Here is a 21050-nt window from a genome sequence, read left to right as displayed (position 1 = left end):
TTATATTTATAGTGCCCAATGTACAGGAATTAAAAGTTGTCATTTTTCCCTTGAGCATAAAACTGAAAACGACAAAAATGAAATCTGTGGGGTTCATTTATCTCTCCCTTTACCCTGCTCTGGGCATCTCTCATACAAGCCATTGTGAATTCTGTGTAGATACACTTGTGTATAGAAATAGGTGAGAATGTAGAAATACTGAAATACAGGTCCATAGGTCTATAGATATATTTATAGATATATTTATTAGATACATGGAGGATATCTATGGGCAAAGAAAGTAAGGAATAGAGGCAAAAACCTTCCCTGAATGCCAGGATCAGAGTTCTGCACCCCCTGCCTGGCTGCGATGGCAAGAAGAAGTCAAGGTGTGTAAGTAACATCAATGTGGCTTTGCCTGCAGCTTGAACTTTGGTGAGAAACTCTACCCTTGAGCTGGGAAGGGAATGCTGACTTTCAGGGTTTCCACTCTTTTGGGTAGTGCTAAATTTTGGGAAGTTGCTGTCAGCACTGAGGCTGGCCTCTTGTTGGGCTGTGCAACAAGCAAGGAAAGCAAAAGGGAAGTGTCATCACATCACTGAAATCCTAATCTGTGTGATTGGTGAGACTTTTGTGTCACAGACAAAAGTCTGTGAAGGCAGGATTGCATACAATGATTTATGAGGATTATTTCTCACCTTAGGGACCCTCATTGCTGGCCAGGCTGTACACTGGACCTCATGCTAAATAGAAAACTCCAGTGACCACTTTGTTCTGGGAACTTCATGTGCACCAAATCAACAGCAAATCAACAGAATAAGGAACAGTCTAGACCTAACATGGAGGATATTATTTCTTGATTAGGTTGCAGGCAAGGTTTAAATAGAAAACCTGTGAAAGTTTCCTAGTAAGATCTAGCAGGTTCTGGAAAGACCCTCATGGGAAATGCTAGAAGCAAAGCAAATGGGAACTGTGGTAAAGCCTCCTGGCTCAGAAGTACACAGGAGGATGGGAGATTCCCTAGCCTACCTGTAGCCTGCCAGGTAAATGGTGAAGTTGAGGTGAAAGCTCAAGGTCAACAGCAAACTGGGCTTTTCAGTGGGGAGTGGTTCCAAGTAACAGTGACTCCTTAGGATTCACCTGCTCTCCACCATGTTACAGTGCTGCTTGGTCTTCAGGAGTAGTTTTTCTCTGAAAAACTTACAAAACTATGAGATTCCCTAGCCTACCTGTAGCCTGCCAGGTAAATGGTGAAGTTGAGGTGAAAGCTCAAGGTCAACAGCAAACTGGGCTTTTCAGTGGGGAGTGGTTCCAAGTAACAGTGACTCCTTAGGATTCACCTGCTCTCCACCATGTTACAGTGCTGCTTGGTCTTCAGGAGTAGTTTTTCTCTGAAAAACTTACAAAACTATTTGCAAACATGCTGCTTGGTCTTCAGGAGTAGTTTTTTTCTGACAAACTTACAAAACTACTTGCAAACAGGTACCGAATGGATTAGAAACCTGTGTGTGCCATGATACAAATCTGGAGGTTACATTGACCCTAGAGGTGTTTTCTGGGTGCCAGAATATTTCTAATACTGAGTAGAGCACAAAGCAGAACCTTAGAGCAGCTCTGGGCTGTACAACCTTATAACAGGAAAAAAAGTAACAGAAACAGCTGAGTTCATCTTTTGCTGTGATTATGTGGGGCAGTCAGCAGCAATTTTGAAAACTGCTTGATTTTTTTCCTAAAAATAGCCTTCCAGGTCACTTTTAATCAAGTCCAAATGGCCAAGTCCCTGTGTTAGTAATTCTCCTGTAAATAAAATTTGACAGGGATACCTTCAAAACCAACATCCAAGCATTTAAACAAGTTGTCTCAAACTCAGTTCTGACTCCAGCCTTGTAAATCATTGCCAAATATCACACAGTTTCATGATCTAATCCTCTGAAGAGATAGCTAATGCTGTGTAAATCTGTGTCAGGAGGACAACAGCACCTGTGATGTGTTTCAGGGTGACATTTACAACACTCTATAGAAAATGGTAACCCAGTCAGATCCAAAGTCTGGTCTTGCAGGATTTGAACTGTACATCTTCTGCCTTGAGAGAAAAGGGAGTTATGGGACATAAGTCTGTGGTGAGGGAAGAATCAAACTACCAAGACCTTGAGAAGACCTGGCTTTCAGTCATTATGGGTGAAACTAGAAAAGAAGGTTGTTGGGTACTCTGTGTTTGATTCATTGTCTTTCAATATCTACATTCATTTTGCAAACTCAATTTTATAAATTAATGAGCTTCCCTTAATATGTGAGTGTATGGATCTTGGTTTCTGTCTCTGAGCACACTATCACTGAGCTGTTTTTCTTATACCTCCAGCCTTTCTGGCTAGGAAGCTCCAAGGCTTTGTGGGGTTAAGCCTGTTTTCTGCACTAAACTTTCTGCCAAAGACAGAAATATCTGCTACAGTGTTATTGCTATCATGATACCTCAGTAATGCCAGTTATATTGCAGTTTTAAGATTACTTAATTGTATGGCTTTAGTATATAAATATGCTGTGCATTTGCTTACTGCTATTAGACAAATCCTCAGCCCTTTCTCATTATTCAGGCAATGTTAAGTTAATGGGGAGAGTGAATGAGTGGAGAAGGCTTTGAACTCTACATTACTGCAACTCCAGAGTACAGGATGTAATCATGGCTAGTAATAAACAGGGAAGACAGAAAATGAGGGCTGCCTCAGTTTGGGAGCATTGGTGAGTTTAAGATGGTTTGTAAGTCAAACCCAGATTTTCATCTGTGACTGGGAGCATTGGGTGAGCAGGATTTAGGTGAAAGGAGCACATCAAACCTACAGCATCGCTTAGTCTAAAATAACTTCTTAAGCATGCTTGTGTCACAGGTTCAGATCTGCTTTCTTAGAGATGGAAGCAAAGGCTTTGCTGGTGATTTTTACCTCCCCAGTGTCTAAAGGGCCTAAGACATCAGACCTTGAACCCAGTCTGCCTGTCTACTGTGATGTTCTTATAGGGCACTCACCACTAAAATGCAGAAGTCTTTATTAAGACCTTCCTTCTGCACCAGCCGCTGGGTCTGCGCACAGGAGGTGAGTCTGTGTCACACCTTGTTAAAGAGTGGCATGTTACAGTGTGACAGCCAGCCTCTGTGCCACTTAGTTGTCTGCAGAGGTGGGCTGACTTACCCTGGCAGAAATCCAGCCCACTGCATCAAGCCTAGGCTTGGTGTCTCCAAGACCTCCTGCCCTTAGGCTTGCTGTCACCCACATGCCAAAATAAAGCAGCAATAGGTAAATAGTTTAACAAATGGAGCAAGTTTTACAAAGGTGCTTAGCTGTGCAGACAGGTCTTATAATTAAATGAATGCATATTCAGGAGAAAGGCTGCTCCACAGAGGACACTAGTTTGTGACTTAAGGGACCAGACTGATATGACTCTGCTTTATCCAAACCTTATGGGTGGTGCTGGGCTAGTCAGCCAGCAGTGGGGTTCAGAGGAAAAATCATCCCATCATAAAATGAAAAGGAAGGTTTCCCTCCAGAGCTGTCTGTCTTCATGGGGGAGCCTGGAGTTTCCTTTTACACTGAGCACCTCTTTTTTCATAGGGTAGAAGAGACCCTGCTTTTAGGCTTAGCTTTAAAATGGTGATAAAGCACACTCATCATAGATGAGCTTTGCACTCTCACCTTGGTGAGTGTGAGATAATCTAATACTATGGTAACAGGAGATGGGAGAATGGTAAGTAAGAAAAAATAAAATAAAATAAAATGAGAGTTAGGGAACTGTGATGAGCAATATACATGTCTCTCATTCTAAGGAAATAGTATTTTATAATGTGTGGTGATTAATTTTGGTGGGGATTTTTTTGTTCTCACTGTTGTTTTTTTTCTTTTCAATACATGCAAATTTGCATGATGCCTATGGTGTTGGAGAGCTGTTTGTTTTCACCCCTTGCTCAGTAAGAATTCAGCCTGTGAATGCTTATTTGAGCATGCAATACCCAATTGCTCCATGTGTTCATAATCTCCACTGCCATTCAGTTAATTCAGACTCCAGTCCTGTGCCTGTTAGCATCTGTATTTCTGACCACTACAAAAGCTCTGAGAACATGAAGAGCGTTGGAGTCCCTCCATGTTGCCTCCAGATTTGGAAATAGAAAGTTTATTTCAAATAAATAGTCATTGAGGGGTTTGAATCTCAACACTGAGCATCTGTCAAGTTTCCATCTCCTTTAGAGACTCTGCAGAAACCAGAAAAAGTGATAAAGTGCAGAATCAAAGGCTCATACACATAATTCTTTTAAGGTCTATGGTATACAGTTATGTCTGTCACCAGTCTAGAATACTAGTTCCCAATTATTAGTAACTGAATGGTAATGATAAAATCCTTTATCTCTTCTAGAAATGGTTAGATTTTAGAGGTGTTTTCATCCAGAAATATCTAAATTACAACACTTACATGACTCATATTTTCAATGGTGGAAGATAGACACACCTTGAGGAGAGCCCAGGAAACCTACAGCACAGACATCACAGAGCAGTGGGTCTGTAACAGTGATCTTCCTCACCCACTTTGTGTAAGGTGATCCTTTTGTCTGTGTGGATCCAATGTAATGGCTTCCATTTGAGACTTTTCTTCCCACTGTTCCACTAACCAGCTGTTTCTTTTCAGGAAGGTAAATCAAAAGAGAAGGGAAATGGCACAAGTGTACTAACAGATTGTATTTTGCTTTGTGTCTCCATCCAGGTCTCTTTAATAAGCCTCGTTGCCAGTACACTTGGATACTCTGAGATGGGTCCCATTAAATCCCTCAGGACCCTCCGAGCTCTGCGACCGTTAAGAGCTTTGTCACGATTTGAAGGGATGAGGGTAAGGGCATACAAGGCACTGATCAAAGCTCTGTTGTGTGACATCAAGCATGTCATAGGGAACTGTTGCACATGGTTTTGTCTTCATTTTGCCAACCAAAGGAAATGAATGATAATGCTTCATCAAAGCAACAAAATCAGAAGTCTTTCCTTTGTCTCGATTGCAATTGTATCATTACAGCTTTATCTATTGGTGGATTTAATGATAAACTGATCCTGCTGCCTAACTTGTCATCCTACACTTTAGAAAAACAGATTTTTGGCTGAGGAAGCATCTGGCTAACAATTACCTCTCAATTATAAGGTGTATCAAGGGAATAAGCAAGCTACAAGTTTGCTCTTTGCTTTTGACATGCATTAAAATGAGAATGACTGGAAAGTTCTTAAGGACTTTTTCACTAATAATTAAAGCAAAAAATTAGAAATGCTAAATATAGGGAAAGCAAATGAATGATTTTTTTTTTTTCCTTTGAACACACCTAACAATTACCTCTCAATTATAAGGTGTATCAAGGGAATAAGCAAGCTACAAGTTTGCTCTTTGCTTTTGACATGCATTAAAATGAGAATGACTGGAAAGTTCTTAAGGACTTTTTCACTAATAATTAAAGCAAAAAATTAGAAATGCTAAATATAGGGAAAGCAAATGAATGATTTTTTTTTTTTCCTTTGAACACACTGCAGTTTTGGGAAAGCAAATGAATGATTTTTTTTTTCCTTTGAACACATTGCAGTTTTAATGTGGAATGTCAGGATTAACACTAAAACCATGTAGTTTCTCTTTGTTGCTCCATCTTTTGTATCCCTCTCTTGCCCTTCTGCATTCCTTTGCCAGTGTGGTTATATTCCCACAGCATACCTGTTTATTTGTTAAGCCTACCTGCTACACTAATCAATTATTGTCTAGATAAGCACTTTATTTCATTCCTTGCACCGTGCATGACTTGCAGATGATGACAGCTGTGTTGTGTATGAGTGAGGTTCCTGCTAATCTTGCAAATTGCATAGCAAGGTAAAGCAAATCTGTTACAAAATTGCACATAAAACAAATTACTTTTACGATCCAAATCTCTCTCTACTAAGCTAAGGAAGATGCTACAGCTTTCAAAGTGAGGTATAGTCAGGGTAGAACTTTCCTGTAGACAAAATTTTGGTCCGAATCATTGGTGACTAAAATATGTAGTTCATTCATTTTGCACCCAGCAATTCCCTGGGAATTCCCTGGGAATTCTCATTGCAATGCCCTCACAGTAAGACAGACTGAAGGCTAGAGAGCCTAATGACTGAGATGAGCCAGGAAATATGGTGATATAGCAACTTATGAAAACCTTGTACCCATACTTTTCCTCTTCTGTGAATGACCATAATTGGGGATCCAAGGCTTTGCCCCAAAGATCTTGTGATTAGCTAAATCACATTATTTTTGCAAATTAAGACAAGGCAAGTGTTGTTGCAGACCACTCTCCTCTGTGTTAGTTAGTACTAAACCAAACAGCTTCAAAAGGCTGTGTTCATCTGGGCACCCAGACCTGAATTGTTTTGTTTACCACACTCTCTTCAGCAAACACAGGTAATATTTTAAAGGTAATTGACCAAATAAAACAAAAGCAAACTGCAGATTCTCAGCAGACACAAAGCGATGTTGCACTGCCGACGTTAATTAAAGCTCTCGCACCTGTGTCATCTGACAACCTCACTCCAAGTCTTTATTACACATCCATGAAGCATTGCAAATGGCATGAAGCTGTGTCAGGGGAGTTTTAGGTTAGATATAAGGAAAAAGTTCTCTATCCAGAGGGTGGCTGGGCACTGGAACAGCCTCCCCAGGGAAGTGGTCACAGCACAAAGCCTGCCAGAGTTAAGAAGTGTTTGGACAATGTTCTCAGACATGTGGTGGTATTCTTGAGGCTTTCCTGTGCAGGGCCAGGAGTTGGACTTTGATGATCCTTGTAGGCTCCTTTCAAATCAAAATATTCCGTGATTCTGTGGTTCACAAATTGAGCAAATATCAGTATCAGCAAAAGCATTAGTTTAACTTCAAAAGTCGTTTTTGCACAGACTCTCTCAAGTCAATTTAGACCTAGCTTACGAAGGCTTAGCTTCTACTAGTGGACATGCAAGTTCAAGCAAAACCCTTTTAATGTATTCTAAGCTGACATAGGATTGTTCACGCTAGACTTCGCAACAGTTTAACTAAATTGGATTCAAATCTGAAAAGCAGTGGGAAGATGAACCCAAAGCATCAGAAAGCTCACCATGAGCTGGCAGTGTGCAGTAGCCATTCAGAAAGCTAATCCAATTCTGGGCTGGATCAAAAGGAGTGTGAGCACCAGGTCCAAAGAGGTGATTCTCCCTCTCTACTCTACTCTTATGAGACCCCACCTGGAATACTGCATGCATTTCTGGTGTCCTCAGTGTAAGAAGGACATGGAACTGTTGGAGCAAGTCCAGAGGAGGCCACAAAGTTGATAAGAGGACTGGGGCATCTCCCCTGTGAGGACAGGCTGAGGAAGTTGAGGCTGTTCAGCTTGGAGAAGAGAAGGTTGTGTGGAGACCTCATAGCAACTTTTCAATATCTGAAGGGCCTACAAGGGAGCCGAAGAGGGACTCTGTTAGAAGCTGCAATGATAAGACAAGGGGTAATGGGTTCAAATTGAAGAAGGAAAAGTTTAGGTTAGATATTAGGAAAAATGCTTTCCTGTGAGTGTGGTGAGACACTGGTACAGGTTGCCCAGGGAGCTGTGACTGCCCCAACCCTGGCAGTGTTCAAAGCCAGACTGGATGAGGAGTCACACATCCTGGTCTATTGAGGAGGTGTCCCTGCCCATGGCAGGGGGTTGGGACTAGATGATCTGTAAGGTCCATTCCAACCCCTAAAATTCTATGATTCTGTGAAAAACAAGAGTAAAATAGGAAAACAAATAACATGAGAAAGTCCTCATTTCTATTTGAGAATAGCAAGAGGCTGGCTTGGAGGAGACCTTATGTGGCATAGACACATGAATCTGCCCAGCAAGTCTTCTTCCCAACATGCTTATATTTGCAGGCCTTCCTGGTCCCTGACTCAACATCCCCTTTTCTTCCCTGTACCATTGCTGCAGCTGAAATATATTCAGTCACTCTGAGCTATCAGAGGTGGTGAATTAGCTTGTAAACTATGATAAAGTGTAATTGAGAATACGTGCTATTGGAAAAGCAAATCATTTTAGTTTTAGTTTGTCTAACCACACTTAACAACACTAGGGACAGTTAGACCTTTCATTATTAGGAGTTCATATGCTCCAAAATGCACAGGAAAATTGCCAGCACAGTGATGGATTAAATAATGGTAATGTTAGGAAGCAAACACTGACAGTAAGAAAATAATAATAGTTTGCTCTATTATGATGTCTTTTGCTTGAATAACTGAAAGATCTCTGCATGGCTAGAACAGAGCAATAAAGTTCTCATTTATACTGCAGGAAAAGGCTTGTTTCATCAGTGCTGTGTCTAGATTTTGGAAACACTTTGTCCTGAGGCTAAAACACAGAGCAGCACTTGGATGGCCAAGAGGACCTGTTGCCATCAGACTTCAGTTCTTACCCTGTCTTCAAACAGGCTGGGACATGCACGAGTTTGACACAAATCTCAGCAGCTCCCATCCCATGAGAGGTCTGCAAAATAAGGAGGAACTGGTGCCATACTGTCCCTCTGTCTCCACAAAAACATGCCGCAGAAAGACCAATATCCCATCTGACAGTTACTGTGGACCCTGAGGGTTCAGTGCATGAGCCCAGAACAAAGTAATTCAGCTTTGCCTGTCCCAAATCATGTCTCCTCCTTTGTTGCCCATCAGGGACTTATTTCAGAGGTGGCACTTTCCTGCAAGCTTCTTCCCAGCAAAAGAGGTTATTGCAGTATTTTAAAAGGATGAGTGGGATGATGATAGACCATTTAACGTGAAACTGATACTAGGCAAAGTCATGGTGAGACTGCTACAAGATACCTGCAGGAAAGAAACAGCATAATTAATGCTAGTTAGCATGATTTCATGGGAATAGTTCTTGTAAAACCAATATGGTACTTTGATTTGATTACAAATTATGCTGATGACGGTAACTGTGCTGATGCAGAATCCTTAGATTTCAGAGAAGAATCTGATACCACAGGACATTGTGTTGAAAACATGAGCTTTGTACCAAGCCAAGTAAACATATTTTAAATTAATTTAAAATGGGTGATGGATCTTGAAAAGTAATTGTAAACAATGATGACGCTGTAAATTCGGTGATGAGTGCCTCAGGGTGAGGAATGAGACTGTCCTAAATCTGGACTTTCACAGCATCTGGAGGAAAATATAAAATCTTTGCTGACACCACTTAAAATGAGTGGAGTAGTAAGTGATGTTCTGGATAAGGGAATTATACTGGCTGATCTGGATCACAGTGTAAAACAGATCTATTGTACAACATGCATTGTAATAAAACCACATACATCATCTACCTCAGAAGGAGGAATATATGTCACTCTGGGGGATGTTTCTTGGAAAACAGCAGCTGAGAAGGACATAAGGATCAGGATGGCTGTTCAACAGGACACAAGCTTTTGGACAGGTCTGATGAAGGAGGTAACTGTTAGAATCCCACAGAATGCAGGAAAATAACTCAGCAAGCAGAGGGAGAGGGTAGTGCTTCAATACAGAATTCTGTGAAACTGCTGGAAATGGCGTGTTGAAAACAGGAAAGTCTCTGCAGGGAGCTGCGAGTGTAATTCAAAATCTGAAGGAACCAAGAAAGTTACAAAGTAGCTCTGATGTTTTTAATTACCCAGGGCAATATGTAGTGGTAACTCACCCTCAATGAAGATGGGAATGATAGGAGAGGGTATCTAACAGCAGGTGACTAGTGCCTCAAGGTCAACAAATTAAACCTAAAAATACAGTACCTAACACTGAGGACAAAGGACACCAGGAATAGATTAGCTAATAATCATTTTTTTCTCTGTTATTTGACTTCATGACACTGTAAATTAGATGTCTTTGCAAAAGCTGAGCTTCACTGGGAGGTATAGTCTGGGTCTGAAATTACTGCAGGAAGTCTGTTGGGTTCTGTTGTAGCAAAGGGAGGATTAACACATCATTCAAGTCTGTTTCTGGATTGAAAACCTGAATCAGCTTTGGCTGAGGAAGTGGTCTGTGAGATCAGGAGAACTGGGGACCAGACACAGGCTATAGATTGCAACATTCTGGATTAGGACAGAGGGTGGCTCACTTTCTAGGCTGTCCCTAATGAAATCACCTGGAAGGTGGTTTCACCTATAAAAATATCATTAGAAACCAAGAGGTATGAAATATTTTCTTACATGTGACCATATATGTTGCTATTCCTATGTGCCACAGAAATTCTCTTCTTTACATGGCAAGGTTCACAGCTGAACTAATAACATGAATTTATGGTAATAATTTGCCTTTATGTATCCAGGTATTCAAGTCCTCTGACTTGTGTCAGGGCAAAATAGGAGTGCTTTCAGCAGACCAAATGGCATCATGCAGATGTAAGAGCAGAAGCAGTGAGAGAAGAGTGAAACCCCCACCCCGTCAATAATCATTGAGAGGTGTTACAGGATTTTCTCCAGCCTCATCTCGTGTTTTGTTATCTACAAGCCATTGAACATAATTCAGCAGAAGGAAAAAAGCAGGATGTGGGCATGGCCATCACTTGTACTGCTGAATGTACTCCTGGACATCTGTGTCCTGTTACAGGGATTGTGTTGGGAGCTAGTTCAGCAGCACATATAACAGTAGTGCAGTGATTTTGTGCTGGCACAGATTAAAATTGACCAAAAATATTGTTGTGCAGAGAAGCAAATGAAACCTACTTTGACAAGAGCCACAACTCCATCCAAATAAGTCTTGATTTGGAAATTATTTGGCATTTTTGTTAACACGGTAAATTTGGTCTACAAATGTTGAAGTTAGAATTTGATTGACATCCAAAACTGAAAGATAAAATTAGCAAACAAAACCCAAACCCAAAACAAAACAAAACAAAACAAGTCATCAGGAATGGGTATATACAGAAAAACAAAGCAATTGGTCAAAGAGTTTTCCTGTGTGAAAATTAGTTTCATTCATAAATGCACAAAATACACATCTGAATTTGGGAAGCTCTACATAATTTCATATTGTATACTGTAGGTGAAGCTGCTGCTTTACATGCATGAAACCCATTTTACTCCTCCGGGTATTTTCCTTCCGCAGCAATGCAAAAATGATGGAGAACTGAATGTTACATTATTAGCTTGTCAGAAATTTGGACACTAACAGAAGCAAAAAGAAGAGCTGACATTTTCCGTAATCAGATTCACAACTGAATAAAATTTAATTTTTATGGATCAATATCACCTTGTCTCAGTTTCAGAAATGCAGATGGAGAAGAGGAAGAGCCGAGTGGCTGCCTACCAGATTTTAATCTTCAAAGCATGAGAGATGGAGACAAATTCATGTTGCAGGGCTGGTGTCTGCAGCAATGCTGTGAGGCAGCATTGCCTGGGCCATGCAATAGCAGAATCTCCAAAGGCTGTGAACATGAGAAATCTTGTTGACGCAAGAAGGGGAAAATTATATTTAGTGATAGGGTTCTTCCCCCAGAAAATTACTTGTATGGTGTGACTCTTTGGACTGTCTTGTGCAGGGCTAGGAGTTGAACACCATGATCCTTGTGGGTCCGTTCCAGCTCAAGTTATTCTATGGTTCCATGATTCTTTAGTGTAAGGTTTGACATGCATAGATGTCCTAATGCTCAAAACAGTAAATGACGTGTGTCTCACGTGGTTGATGTACTGGTATTATAGTGCTGCATTCAAACCTGACAGCTATATAGGATCTGTAGATTGTCTGTTTCACTTGCTTAGCTTCAGAATTGTGTCCATTCCCAGTGCCATCATTCCCACACCTTGAAGGCTCCTTTTGCTTTTCATTTTTATGTATGATTGTAGGGTTTACACCCCTGCCTGGGTTAGTGTGTAGGTACTTTACAATATGTCACATAAAATAAAATAATGTAATTTTTGTTAAAATAGAGTGATTTCACTGTTTTAATCATGCGTAGTGATCAGATAGGGGAAGCTGGCTTAGCACAGTATGTCTCAATCAGTTTGTATTTAATTAAGCAAAGTTTATCAAAACTACATTTCACAACCCATGGGCTACAGAGGCCTGACTCGAGCAAAAGATTTCAGAAATATTTTTTTGCACTGTTTTGAGACACTGTGATATACCCCAGCCATTTCCAATTAATTGTATGGTTATGACAGTTTGACTGAAGTATGTTATCCAGAAGGATCTGAGAGGTCAAGACAACTTCACGGATTGCTTCAAAATTCAAAAATTCCTGTTGAAAAAAAATCATCCCATGGCTGGATTTTCTTTGATTATAAAAGGAAAAAAATAGTCATGTGTGAAGTTTTTGATGGTGGTCTGACTCCTCAGGTAGTGGTCAGTACTTATCCACTTGTCACCACGTGAGGGCTCAGACTTGTTAATCAAGGGTGCATGACTGCTTGTTAATGAAGTGTCTATACAAGTGCTGACATTCATTCTGTTTTCCCTTTCCTGTTTCACCCAAGGTGGTGGTCAATGCCCTCGTGGGAGCCATTCCTTCCATCATGAATGTTCTGCTCGTCTGCCTCATCTTCTGGCTCATCTTTAGCATTATGGGAGTGAACCTGTTTGCTGGGAAGTTTGGGAAGTGCATTAATAAGACAGAAGGAGATATGCCTTTGGACTCTAAAATTATTAACAACATGAGTGACTGTATACTCTATAATGTGTCAGGCACCTTTTACTGGACAAAAGTGAAAGTTAACTTCGATAATGTTGGTGCTGGCTACCTGGCTCTGCTACAAGTGGTAAGTGCAACCACCAGAAACTAACGGGCAAGTGTTGCTTGTTCTCATCAGTTTGAAAGCTCAAGTTAACCTCTATGCTTTTCTGCATTTTTCAGTCTTATCCATCAGGAGAATGCCTTTCCTCAAGTGTAAATGAGTCATATTTGACGTACTAACTTGGCCTAGAGATATTATGGCAGTTTCTGGTTTTAATTCGAGTTTCTGCTGCTTCACTAATATAGTGCTCAGGGAGGTGATTGGACTGTTGACGTGAATTAAAGACCATTTTGTCAATATTGTAATCCTGAGCAAAGTTCAGTTCCAGAAAAAAATAATTAAAAAAAAAAAAGTCATGGTCCATCACTGTGCTGTGATGCAGCACAACCTAACGGATAGAGCCACAGGAGACTCCACCTTCTTGTCCAGGCTTTGTTTCTGTACTGCTGAGTGATTTTGAACAATTACTTTGTGTTTCAATTCCATAGGGTTCTCATGTAAATTAGTGGTTATGATGCATATTTCTGTTCTTCCTAATTTTCTGTGAAACCAAATGATGATGTGGGCTGGATACACACTAGGAGTGCTTTCTCTATTGCATGTTTCATCTGCAGAATTGAACAAGCTCCTCGATACATCCTTGGACAGGGAGGTTACTTTCTTGAAATGCCTGTGATGGCATTCCTCAATTCTGGAATAAAAACTTGCATGCTCAGTTGAGCTGTCACATATAGAATCCACCCTTTGCAATGCCTCAGGGTATTGCCCTGGGCCCCCACCTGCCCTTCCCAAAGAGCATGAGTCTCCCATAGGTCGCCATAGGATCTACCAGCCCTTCTCCTTCCAATGATGCCAGTTTGCTTTCTCCCAGATCTGTTTTTCCCTGCCACAGATGCATGAAACTGCTCCGTGAAGCAGTTTTCCTTTCTTGTTGAAATGCTTATCCCTATATGTGCTGCTCCCAGTATACTTGTGTTTGAGACCTTCTGGTCACCACATCGAGTCTTTGTTCATGCTCTGGAAAACAGAAAGGTTAGAATAGGAACAACCATTTTTGGTTCTTTCTGTGACATACAGATAAACTTGCTGAGAGCAAGAGCTTTTATCTTTTGCATGTAATTATGATATTCAGCTCAGCCATACAGGGTAGATTAATTCACTTTGAACATCTTTAATGAGATTTTCTGTTCTATATAGTGTTTTCTTTGTCTTTTATTTAAACAGCCAATCTAGCTGAGCAAGTACTTCCAGGTTTAAAATATTGTGCTTTACCTGAAGCCTTTTAATTCCTCCATGACTCCATAACAGATGCCTAGTTTTTATGGTAAGAATACTCCATCAGAATAGTTATTCCTTCACCATTTCTTTTATAAGACTCAGACCCCAGATTGCTGAAAATCTTTAACTTTTCATAAATTGTCATTGCTTAACGGGTAAATGATGGCAGAAGAAATGCAACTGTTTGTAAGGTCATTGGCACACACTTGAAGGGATGATCTAGTACTGCTTTTTTCCAGCTGAAAATGGACTTAATGACATTGCAGTTTTCTTTCAAACCTTTGGTTCTGTCTTGGGTAGGAGAGAAGTAGGTTTTGCAGATGCAGAAGTACAAAAGAGGTGTCTTAAATGTAGGAGCTGTTCCAGCTGGACAAGCTGATTATAGCAGGAAACAAGGGAGCCCTAAAACCTTCCTCAGCTTCTACAACAGGTGCTGGCTCCTTCTTTCAGGAGGCCAGGAGCCATTAGGGGATTGATTTTAACTTTCATCCTGCACCTGGAGCTCTTACATCTGCTGCTAATGACAGTCTCAGGCAATAAAGTGTATAGGTGACAGCCACAGAGAAGGGACTCAAACATCTGGATCTCCTTTGCCAGACTTCAGCTGAGGAGTGTCAGTTACAGGTGCTCCTTGCCAAATATCCTCCATGTGGGGTCACATTTCATGAGCAAACTACTGTGGGAAATGCAGGAGATCTGCTAACAGCTCAGCTCTCCTAAAGAGACAGACACATCCATGCATCTTTGTGCATGCTGAGACAGAGAGTAGCAATGAGGAGATAAGCATTTTGGTTACAACCTTCCAGGATCCAAAATATGAGCTTGTAAGTGGGACTTGTCTTTTGACTGTTGACATTTTCAGCTGCTGCAGCACATTCTAAGTGACTCTGAAGTTCCTTTGGATGCCTGAATATGTCTGAAAATCCAAATGGTAGTACATAAAACAAATCTGTCTGCCTAATGTTCTGTCTTCACTTCTTCAACATCCTTGAAAGAAATGAGAAGTTGCTACTATGGAAACTAAGGCATACTACTATCCAGAGGCAAACTTTCTGACAGTGTAGTTGAGAACTTGACAAAACTTTCCTCAAATATCTTTTACTCTTTTCTTTACCTTGTTTGGGATCTATCACATTGTTCTGAGGTTGCCACTTTGAATTAATGGGTATGAGAAAACATTCTTGTGAAGTGGTCAGACAAATTTCAAACTTCTCCAGTTAACAAACAGATTGTCTCACAACAGGTTACTAAAACAGCAGGTAGCCTCTGCTTACTCTACAAGCAAGAGAAATGCCTCATTCATGGGGAGGAAAAGATCTTTATCTTCATTACTTTTTTTAACTTTTGGAATGATTCACATTTCTGGGGGTTTAACACCCTTAAAACCCTAATCTGTCAAGAAAAATGTATTGCTACAACCCTGTGCTTCAGTAATACTTTTTCTGTATTCCCAGAATTGCTTAGAGGATCACAGCACCTATGTTCTGTAAATCTGTATTTGAGCTGAACAAAGATATATCTTAAATTTGTAGTAGGAGTTTTGCACTTCCCTTGCAGAAACCTTCTCTTCATGCTGTGATCACCTCCACATATGTTTTTGCAATGCACCTTAAAATTTCAGCCATCTACTGAAGAATACCAAGAAAACAAATGTTCTTTCCCACAGCATCTGGCTAGCTTGGAAAAGTTCTCCTTAGACATAATGGACTTATATCAAATATTTACTACAACTCTTTGTTGCTTTGGGACTCCAGATAAGGAATGGAAAGATAACAGAAGCACTCCTGTACCAGCACAGCAATCAGGAGCTGTAAAGTTAAAGCAATCCCTCATGCCAGGTTTGAAGTCATGACTGAGCTCATAAATCAGCTACAAAATGGTCATGAGACAGCAGTGTGTCTCTAAAGTTACTGAGCTACTGTAAACTGCAATGCTTGATTTTAATTTCACTGTGGATGCAAAATGTGCAAAATATATTCATCTGAAAAAAACCATAAATTGTTGCACCAGGATAGATTTCTCCATATGTCCAAAAGTCAGGAGTAAGCAGTTTTTCCACGAGAAAATACTGGTGGGAATTCAAGTGGAGTAGAAGCAGTGCCCTTGGAGGACATGTAGCCCATCATGGTGCAGAACTCTGCTGTGCTCTGGTGGGTCCAGTGTTTGGCAGTGTACTCCTCAGCAAATCATCTTAATGAAAAATAAAGAAATGTTTGGTATGACACTGAATAAACTGAAAAAATTGAAGACAAAAGCTGGCAGACAATGGAGTTAGCACAGTCAACCAAAATATGTGCAGTTGGGCTGTACTGTTGGTAGCTCTGGTGTAGCTTTCAAAAATTTCTCTCACCAGCAATAATGATTAAAGAAGTATTTCAGGAATGTGAAGATCAGTATTTTGGCCATCAAAATCAGGCATTTTTATGGAACAATTGTGGTCCCTTTCTAGGAAAAGAAAAGAAAAAAAAAGAAAAAAGAAGAAGGATAAAAAAATAAAACCAAACCCCAAAGCTTACAGATTTAAAGGCTTGCTTTATTTTAAGGCACCATTTGATTTGAGAGCAGCTAATGCCATCCCACCTAACCTCCTCCCCACTAATTTACTGCATTGCAGCTCTAACTACCAGTCAAATAACAAAATGTAATCCCATCCCCAAATGAGTTTATTGGTAGATAATCTCATCACATGACAGTTTCAGTAGAAAATGGTGTTTCTCTGGATAGCTTGCAGGCAGGATAATATCACAAACACTCCCATGATGATTTTGTCACTTCCTTATCCAGAGTGTAAGTGGTTACTAATTCCAGATAAATAATTTCTTTTCTCAGAGTTATATTTCTTTCATTCTCAGTATCTTTTGCCCTCTGCAGACAAAGTGTCTAGGGAAGCTTTCCAGAAGCCCCATGGATTTTTAATTCTCTTACTTCTGGACAACTGGGTAAAGCAGAAAATCACAGCACTTCATTCTTTTAATACTTCTTTTTGTCAGATCTGTCATCATCTGTTATCACTATAAACCAGTGTGCCTTCTAGTAGTCTCTTGTGTCTCTGGTACACATTGAGGGGTAAAATAGCTACTCAAGAGAAAAGATTTCCTCCCAAGTGGGAGAAAAGTACAGGCTAAGATCATATTATTTTGTGCCACAGCAAAAAGATTTCTTGTATCATCCCATCCACCATTCCTGAATGGCACTTTGAGCTGAAAGCTGTAAGTGACTGTAATGACACCATAAAATCTTTCATCAGATTAGAAAGAGAATGGAAAAAAAGGAAAATATTAGAACAGTTAAGGAGGATCAGCATGACAGGTTCCAATAATTATTTGTTTTAATAGAACTGCTGATCTTTCCTGTAAACACTTTTCATCTAAAGTGGTTTTTAACATAGGGTGTCATGGAAGAGATTTTCCAGAGGGTTCTGATTTGGGGGAGTGGGTTAATCTCTGTCAACCAGTAGATAAAAATAGGTGCAACCTTTCAAACACAATCTTATATATTGTTTCATGAGAAATATGATTGACTTCTTGTACAACATTTTCCTTTGGCTCAGTAGCATTCAGAAGGAATTGGGAAGGCAGCATTACCTCCAAGACTTGATATAATAATAGAGAGAGTATAGTGGCAGATTTCTAAAACCACTAGATGTACCTTCCTCATCACAACTGCCTGGGATTCTCCTGGGAACCTCTGGCCAAATTCCTTTTAGTGTTATCTGGAATTGCATGCCTACTCAAAAGGAGAAAAATCAACCTAGATGTCAACAGAATGTAAAAAAATATAATTGCATGCCTACTCAAAAGGAGAAAATTCGACCTAGATGTCAATAGAATGTAAAAAAATACTGGGTGTTGGTCTTTCACACATTCTAGTGTAGCCTGATTAAATTAATAAATCTAAAAATGCCTTATTATCTGCTCACCCTGATTAAGATTCAGGGTAAATCTAAATGGGTCAGAAGTCAAATGAGAAACAACCCCAGGGAAGTAATACAAAGGCAATAGGGCTTAGGCCAGAGTCAGACCTAATGCCAGGTGTGTTTGGCATCAGGCTGTGTCTAGCAAGAGGCAAATACTGAGATCAGAGAGTCATGGGTTTGCTACAGAATAGTAAAAATCACTTCTATGTGTTTCTCCTAGAGTACTGTCACTTCCCTTTTGCCACTGAAGTTCCAATAAGAGACACTGATTTCTGTGGAATCCTTCCTTGTTTAAACAATTTTTAAGAAGAAATTGAAAACCCTGGTCTAATAAAGAGAAAATCTGAACAGTAAAACAGATTGAGTTTCCAGGGCTGGGCTCACAGCATGTGTTGATTGCCTTTGCTCCATTCAAGTCAGCTGTGATTTATGCAACTCCCTGGGCTTTAACATGGCCTTGATTTGCCCTGGTTTAAAAGAGGGCAGAATCCAAGCTTCTGGGGGATCTTAAGGCAGAGTCATCAGTTTGAACAAGCAGTATGGATGGGATCCATCCCATCTGGTTCAAGATTTGGCAGGGCAACATTCTTTGTTATGTGTAGCCATATCTCTTCATTACTTGAAGTTCTTGTGGTCAAAACATCCAAAGATTTAATTGCCATGTTTTCTCTCCCTCTTAAAATCTCTTTTTAAAAACCTCTATTTTTATCCCTACAAGTGCAGCAAATCAGAAAATACAAATGGGGAAGTCTAGGAAAAAAACATTCTGGAATGATTTTAAATATCTAAATTGATGTAAACTCGTGGATATGGATTGCTTTAGAAGGCAGGCAATGCAGTAATTGGGAAGAACATGATCAACATTGCATCACAGAGATAATATTTCAAGATGTACTTATTTAATATGCTTATGTATTATGTGGGATTCTTTTCAGGCCACATTTAAAGGCTGGATGGATATTATGTATGCAGCAGTGGATTCACGAGAGGTAAGTCACTGTAAGGAAATGAGTAATTTAATTTTCTATTGACTTTTGCAGTAGTTGTGATTTAAAAAAAAAAAAAAAGCATAGCACAAAAAAATACATGCAGGTTGTAAATCCTTGTCTTACTCTGGTTGGGACAGATGCAGACCTTCACTTTTTTGAAGCTGCTACTGAAGCATTGCCACCCTGAAATTAAAATACATGTAGCCCTAGACTGAAGTGGCATGGAGGAAAAGGGCAGGGAATGAGGCTGGTGTGAGCTTCCAGCTCTGGCTTGAGATATGCTGGAGCTCCAGGAGCTGGTGACTGCTCAGTTCTTACCTCTTCTTACCTGTATCCTCTTCAGCTGCCAGGTTTCCTTAAAAAAGAAAAGCACATTTACCTTGCTACATCACATGTGGTTTGTTTATTTTTTGTCAAAGGACCTCTTGTCTCCTTTTTCTCTGTTAAAAATGTTAGATGGACGAGTTTACACTTACTGTTAATTTTTGAGACAGCTATCTGCTCCTGGGAATTTGACAGGCTGAATTGAGTAATAGGGCTTCAAGACCTAAATGGAAGAATAAGGGGTGGGAAAACCTCACGGTATCATTAGAGCAGAGAAGTAGCTTTGCATAGCATAGCTCATGATGTTGATTTATTCTTGTACTACGTGTACACAGGTGCATCCTCCCTGCTGGTGAAAGAAACTCATGGGTTACCCATGAGAAGGTATGGCATTTAGGGATATGTGAACTTCTGGCATCTTGTTTAGATACCTGGAGCTGATGGGGCAAATCTGAGCACTATTGCCAGATGTGGTCCAGGTGACTTGAGGCTATCGTGCTGCGTTGCTCAGTTCTTCAGCAAGAGATGTTATTATTTTCCACCCTTCCTTTTAAAAAAATTGTACTTCTAAATACAATGTTTTTCAGCAGCATTTACAGTGATCATATTTCTGTTCTTTATATGTACCATTAGTTCATATAAGGTTTAGGATAATCAGAAAATTGATTCTTTTTCCCTTCTGGGTTCAGACTGAGAACATTTTATAAAATTTATTCTGAAGTTGCACTTTCTGGAGCAGTGTGAAAGTGTTGTGAGACATTGCTAAAATGACTGTGGCATCACAGATGTCAGTAGTGAACTTCAGAGGCTGAGGAGAGATTACTCTGCTCATGGAAGTTACACTGGGGTTTTTCTGGTTTGTAATTTTCATTGCCAGTGGACAGTTTTCTTTTAACTGCATTAATGTTTTGATGTGTGCAGAGATGGTGTCATCTTCACATTTTCCCTTTTCCCTTTGCAGTGTGAGGAGCAGCCTGAATGGGAATCTAATTTATACATGTACCTGTACTTCGTCATTTTCATCATCTTTGGGTCTTTCTTCACACTGAACCTCTTCATTGGTGTCATCATTGACAATTTTAACCAACAAAAGAAAAAGATAAGTAGTGCACTTTGTGATTGCTGAAGAGACCAGGGCAAGGGATAGATTTATCAGCAATGGCTTTGCCACAGTAGACTCAAGACTAGCAGTGACAGAGCAGGTCCATAAATCACCTTGCAGGACTTTTACAAAGCCACAGCTGTAGCAATCCGTAATGTTCCCATAGCATGAGTATTCTGCAAATACAGGATGTAGGATTATATTCCCTACAGAAGGCAGTGAAGCAGCTCCAGGCAGATGGGATCTCTGGTACAAACTTTAACACAGAGGCACAGACTGCACTGGTGTCCCTGTACACAAACAACCCTGTGCAACCTGCTCTCCCCTACCCATTACCTGCCCCAAGGTGCAGCCAGGGCCAAGGAGGAGAAGCCTGGCCCAAGAGTTGTATTTCTTACTGCATTGTAGACTGTAAACACAGGGCTGAGGTTCTTATATTTCCCTCTCTCACCCTGCACCTACCTTGAGTGCAGACAGAATCTGAGTCCTGCTCCTCCTTGGTTGCCTGCACTATTCTGTGTCTCCTGTCCCTCACCTCCATGCAATGAGCAGCTCCCAGCACTGCACCTCATAAAGCCCATCATGTTGTGGTTTAACCCCAACCAGCAACAAAACCCCACACAACTGCCCACTCACTACTCCTGTGACAGTATGGGGGAGAAAATAAATATGAGAAAACTTAGCGGTTGAGATAAAAACTGTTTAATAGGGAAAGCAAAAGCAACATACAAGCA

The 21050-nt window shown here is 40.3% G+C and overlaps 1 protein-coding gene across 1 annotated transcript in view; it reads left to right on the top strand.

Moving 5' to 3' along the window:
* The window catches only part of LOC103804771 (sodium channel protein type 5 subunit alpha-like), a gene marked incomplete at its 5' end in the record, with an annotated part of 72386 nt that overhangs the window by 46561 nt on the left and 4775 nt on the right, over positions 1–21050 (top strand). The window contains 4 exons of the mRNA XM_009077401.1: positions 4723–4845; positions 12450–12731; positions 18837–18890; positions 20176–20317. Of these exons, the coding sequence (XP_009075649.1) occupies positions 4723–4845; positions 12450–12731; positions 18837–18890; positions 20176–20317 (601 nt within the window). The remainder of the gene's footprint in view (positions 1–4722; positions 4846–12449; positions 12732–18836; positions 18891–20175; positions 20318–21050) is intronic.

Source organism: Acanthisitta chloris, unplaced genomic scaffold, assembly GCF_000695815.1.
Source record: "Acanthisitta chloris isolate BGI_N310 unplaced genomic scaffold, ASM69581v1 scaffold3336, whole genome shotgun sequence".
Lineage (NCBI taxonomy): Eukaryota > Metazoa > Chordata > Aves > Passeriformes > Acanthisittidae > Acanthisitta > Acanthisitta chloris.
Note: the sequence above shows the minus strand (reverse complement) of the source record. Positions and strands in the feature narration are given on the sequence as shown.